At 37.0% G+C, this 4,873-nt stretch overlaps 1 protein-coding gene across 1 annotated transcript in view; it reads right to left on the reverse strand.

Moving 5' to 3' along the window:
• The window catches only part of LOC106510757 (serine/threonine-protein phosphatase 2A 56 kDa regulatory subunit epsilon isoform), a gene marked incomplete at its 3' end in the record, with an annotated part of 20,189 nt that overhangs the window by 9,394 nt on the left and 5,922 nt on the right, over positions 1-4,873 (reverse strand). Inside the window, 1 exon segment of the mRNA XM_013999475.1 lies at positions 1,984-2,144. Within this exon segment, the coding sequence (XP_013854929.1) occupies positions 1,984-2,144 (161 nt within the window).

Genomic DNA, 4,873 nt, shown 5'->3' on the forward strand with positions numbered 1-4,873 from the left:
GTGCAAAAACATTTTGTCGAAAAACGTAATTTTTTTTTCGAATTGACTTGTTTCCATTGAGGAAATTTATTTTTGAAATTCTAATTTGCGTATTTTCATGGTGAATGGAAACACAGCTGGTGTTCAACTGAAATGTCAAACAGTAAATTTACGCTGAAATCACTGTGACCTTCTGATGGAGTGGATATGAGAGAGAAAATACCTGAGGAACACAAACTAAACCCCAAACTGCTCAAAACAACAACATCTGAGGAAACTATGACAGAGATTATTAGAAAGAAAAGTAAAAGTTTGGGACTGAAACCTTGCACAGAGCAGCAGAGTAAACACTCGTCCAGTGTCAGCCCTCCTGGAGGAGGTAAGGCAGCCCACAGCATCAGACAGTTCAGACAACAGCTCAGATCCCTGGTAGACGGTTCACTCAGTGATGCAGGAGAGGACAGCCGGTGGTTAAAGACCAGACAAAAGACAGACCCTGTGGTGCACCTGAAACAAACCAGGTCCTCTGAGGTCAGGTCTGCTGGCAGATCGGATCAAATAAGTGAATTAACTGCTCAGTGATTTGAAAAAGAGGCGGTTGGCTTCCATCAGAGAGCATGCTGTTGATCTCCAGCTCCAAGCTCAAACGAGACGGAGACACAAATTAATCCTTGTTCTTCCACTTGGTTTATGTGGACATATATGGGAGCGCAMGGAGACTCTGAGGGAAGAGGACTGGTCTTAAGACCAGACACAGCTGCACGCACTGCAGACCTGGGACATGAAACCATGACAACATTTTTTAACAAACTCCAGGACAGATTGTTTTATTTACATTTTTTTAATTTGGAGATCTTTCCAGCTTGAGCTTGTTTGTTTGTTGYAGTTGATTTTTGAAAATATTGTTTTGTTCTTATGAATGAATGAAACAAATAAATAAATAGCATCTCTTAATATACTGTGACAAGCCAAAATACCTATTTAAGATATCTCTAGTTATATTCTGACTTGTATAAATAACATCAGGTTTATCATCATGTTGGAAGGAGACTCCAGTTCAGGATATCTTAAATGTATCTTTAGAAARGAGATTCACTATATAAGATTTYATTAATWCAAACTGCAGACTTTCATGTTCTGTAAATGGTATTTAAAACAAAGCTGCTGCTGTTGATCATTGGTTTTATAAGCAGCCCTCCCAAGGCCTGTACTGGAAACACTGGAAAMGTCTAAWAAAGTTTCCTGAAGATGTTTTTGATAATAGAACTGACTGACAACCATGTTCATATTTTTGTAGTACAAAATAAAAGGTGAGTCGCATAAATTTATGTTTTCATAAAACAAGTAGTCCCCCCATCACCACGACCTATTTCCTGGGGAAACACTGGACTTMGTGCTGCATTCAGGCGCTAACAGAATTTACATGTTCTCAAATCGGGTGTAGTTGTTCCGACCTTTTTATGTTTGTAATTATAAGGTTTGTGAGTAACATACAGGGTTACTTAGTAAAATGATTTTAATAATTATTAGGATGACTGGTTGTTTTTCAGCACCAAGTATTTTAATTATTGTTCTAGTGAGAAAGTTGGTTTTTCTGACGCCACTTGAACGTTGCGCAGGTCTCAGGCAGGACGGGAAGCAGCTTGACCAAAAAGGATAAAAATAAATGAGCACACTTACTGCCACAGTGACAAACATGAACAAATATTATCAGTTCTGTTTGATATGATGTCAGACTGATAACTATCCTGCACCCCTACTTCCTCTACAACTTGAGAATTCACAGWCAGCAGTTCTCCTAAAACGTCAGTACTGTCCCAGACGTTTTACACAAAATGAAAACTTGTTGTGTTTTTTACATAAAGAGCATGCAGCTGATTTTTAGGCTCTAAACKATCTCCAGCTGAGGGTCCAAAAAACTGGTTCAAAATCATTTTGTTTTTCCACTCGTCCAACACTCACACCTGGGTTTCAAACCCACTTGTGCAACATTTATTTTCTTACCCTTGAGCAGCGGCAGTGGCGTGAGCTCGATGGGTTTGCCCTGAGAGCGGAACTGTGAGGAACTCTGCGACCGCTTCTGTTTCGCCTTCCTGACAGACTTCCGGGAAAATCCGTCCACTTTGTCCACGGATGGAGACGTGGTGGGTGCCGAGGACATGGCCCTTTGGAAAGACACAAGGAAGAGGAGAGTTAACAGACGTCCATGGTTAGATGGCAGAAGATCAGCAAACACCAACACTACTACAGAAATACCATTCATCTGACTTCATACATTTTTATATTTTAAATTTATATTTTACTAAAGAAGGAGAACATTTCCAGTTTGTTTAATGTCAAATAAATCAAAGTTGTTTCATTTGTTCTGTTTCATGCAGCACTGCTGCAGACACACACAGAGCTTCAGGCAGAAGGTGAAGGAAAAGAGGTTTGGAAAGAACAAAACNATGTGAACTTTACACAGAAAGGCCTCAGGCTGGAGAAGACCATCTTCCTGTGAGACAACAGCTTTAACTAGTCCCTGAGTTAAAGCTAACAGTGCATGTTGCACACGTTGTGAACGACTCTCCAACACATTTAATAAATTGACTGTTATGAAGCTTTTTTGTCTTTCATATGTTGACAATCTTTAGTAGATGAACATCCACTGAAAGTTTCATCAACATCCTTCTAGTGCGTCATGTGATATTTTGCTAACAGACATTTAGAGCTGACTGTAAAACCTTAAAGAGGCAGCATTATGTATTTTCCAGGCACATAGTTCAGTTCTGTGCTACAAACAGTAACTATTATACCTTGAGTTGTTGTGAAAATTCATTATATATCAAAAATGATTGTGGCTTTGCATCGTACACTGCAAAAACTGTCCATGTAACCAAGTTTTAAAATCTTACATCCAGCCAAAAAGTCTTTTTATCTTTTTTTGAGACTGATTTACTAAACAAGAACATAAAGTATAATACAGTTTTTATTGACTGGTTTGACCTGTTTGAAGGAACTGGGAACCTCTCAGTCTTCATCATCACCATCTCAGCAGAGCAGAAGACACCTCTTGCACTGTGTTAACCCATTCTCATWGGATTGACACAGTTTTCCACCCTTTTGCAAAACAGTTAATGCAGATGTCATTCAAGAAGTCCAAACTCCCTTTTAGCGTTCAGTATGAAACACAGAAAGCACCTGTTTGACACTTCTTCACAGATTTTTTTTTAATTTGCAGTCAATCATTCTGCACACCTGTGTTGTTCTTTTGTACCCTTATAGTAATGTTGTTTTTTTATTTATTTTTTCCTCATCTGTCCTTGTGTGGTTTTTAGTTTTTTTAGGATGGTTGCACCTCCTCATGATGTCTTCATGAAGATGATCCTTGTTCTGTGCAGGGTCAGTGGGAGTATGACCCAGAGTACCTGTTCTCTGTTTGTTATGTTCCGTCTTCTTATGAATGGTTGTTCTGAACTGTAATTTCATTGTGTTCTGTACAATGACAATAAAGGTCTAATCTAAAGGCCTGTTGCAGATTTTTGTTCTTTACTGTAAAAGACTGTGTTTTTATTGACCTAATTTCTCACACAGTAAAGGATTTTATTTTTATTTCCATGTATTCTCTGTTGGAATACAGTTTTTATTGATTGTTGTTGAGATGGTGATGATGAAGACTGAGAGGTTNAAATTAATAAAACAACACTTACAGTAATGTAATTTTAATATATGTCGATCCATTTGTTCCTCAAGTTTGTACTTTTTCTGATGGTGAAATAACACAAAACTGTATTTAAAAAACAAAGTGAAACACATTTAGGTACTAAAAGCAGATTTTGGTAGTACATCATTACATATATTTAATGTTAATCATTCTATTTGAAATGTTAAAGTTTGCCAAACCAAATCCTTGATTTGAATTGTTTTGTTGCCTTTCCTGGTTTTTTTCAAGTGCTAACCTTTTTAATCTTTGCCACTGGTGAACTTCAGTTAGACTTACTGCAAAGAAAATATGTTTTAACTTGTTTAATTAGAAAAAAAAGTGTTAAAAGATAGTAATTACTGAATTAATTACTGATTATCTATTCAGTCAGATGTCAAAGTGACCCTGCAGGACCCACTGTCTCTGATGCATCAGTGTATGAATGGGATGTAAAGCACAGATTAGTCTCCATAGATGATTTGTACATGTTAGCTTTGTAGAGACCTGATAGAGTGCTGAATAAATGTGTCTGTAAAAATGAATGTGTGTGTGAGTCGGTAAATGAGGGCGACGATTGTGTAAAGAGCTTTGAGTCATCTGGTTGAAACTTCATGTTGACAGGTTGACCTGAGAAAACCTTAAAACATCTTGTGCAAATGCTTTGTGTTTGATTTTTCTATTGAAATTGCAACAGCTTTTTGTTTCTTGTGCAACTTCAAACACAAAAAGACTTCTGAATAAATTTCCACAGAAATGAAGGAGCAGATTGTTAAAACTATTGTTGATTGATCCATAAAGACCTTCAGTTGATCTTGTGACTATAAACGGTCCATGTTTGTCTTTGTGCTGTTATGGAACCAAGCAAACCAGTTAGAGGATTGTTAAATCTGCTCTGTGAAAAACACATTTGTGTGTTATTGGATAACAGATTTTTAATCAGCACCACAGTATTTAACAAAAGATTGATTAAAATAAAACTATTTATTAAAAAAGGAACCAAATATGTTGGGCACATCAAAGGTTGAACGACTAATGTCATATTAATGATCAATTTCACTTAATGTTATTTCCTGCTGATAATACTTCTGAAAAAAATAATTGTGTTCATTACTAACAGGACACAAACGTTTATTTTTTATTTTGTGTGTGTGTGTGTGTGTGTGTGTGTGTGTGTGTGTGTGTGTGTGTGTGTGTGTGTGTGTGTGTGTGTGT

Source organism: Austrofundulus limnaeus, unplaced genomic scaffold (assembly GCF_001266775.1).
Source record: "Austrofundulus limnaeus strain Quisiro unplaced genomic scaffold, Austrofundulus_limnaeus-1.0 Scaffold2305, whole genome shotgun sequence".
NCBI classification, from domain to species: domain Eukaryota; kingdom Metazoa; phylum Chordata; class Actinopteri; order Cyprinodontiformes; family Rivulidae; genus Austrofundulus; species Austrofundulus limnaeus.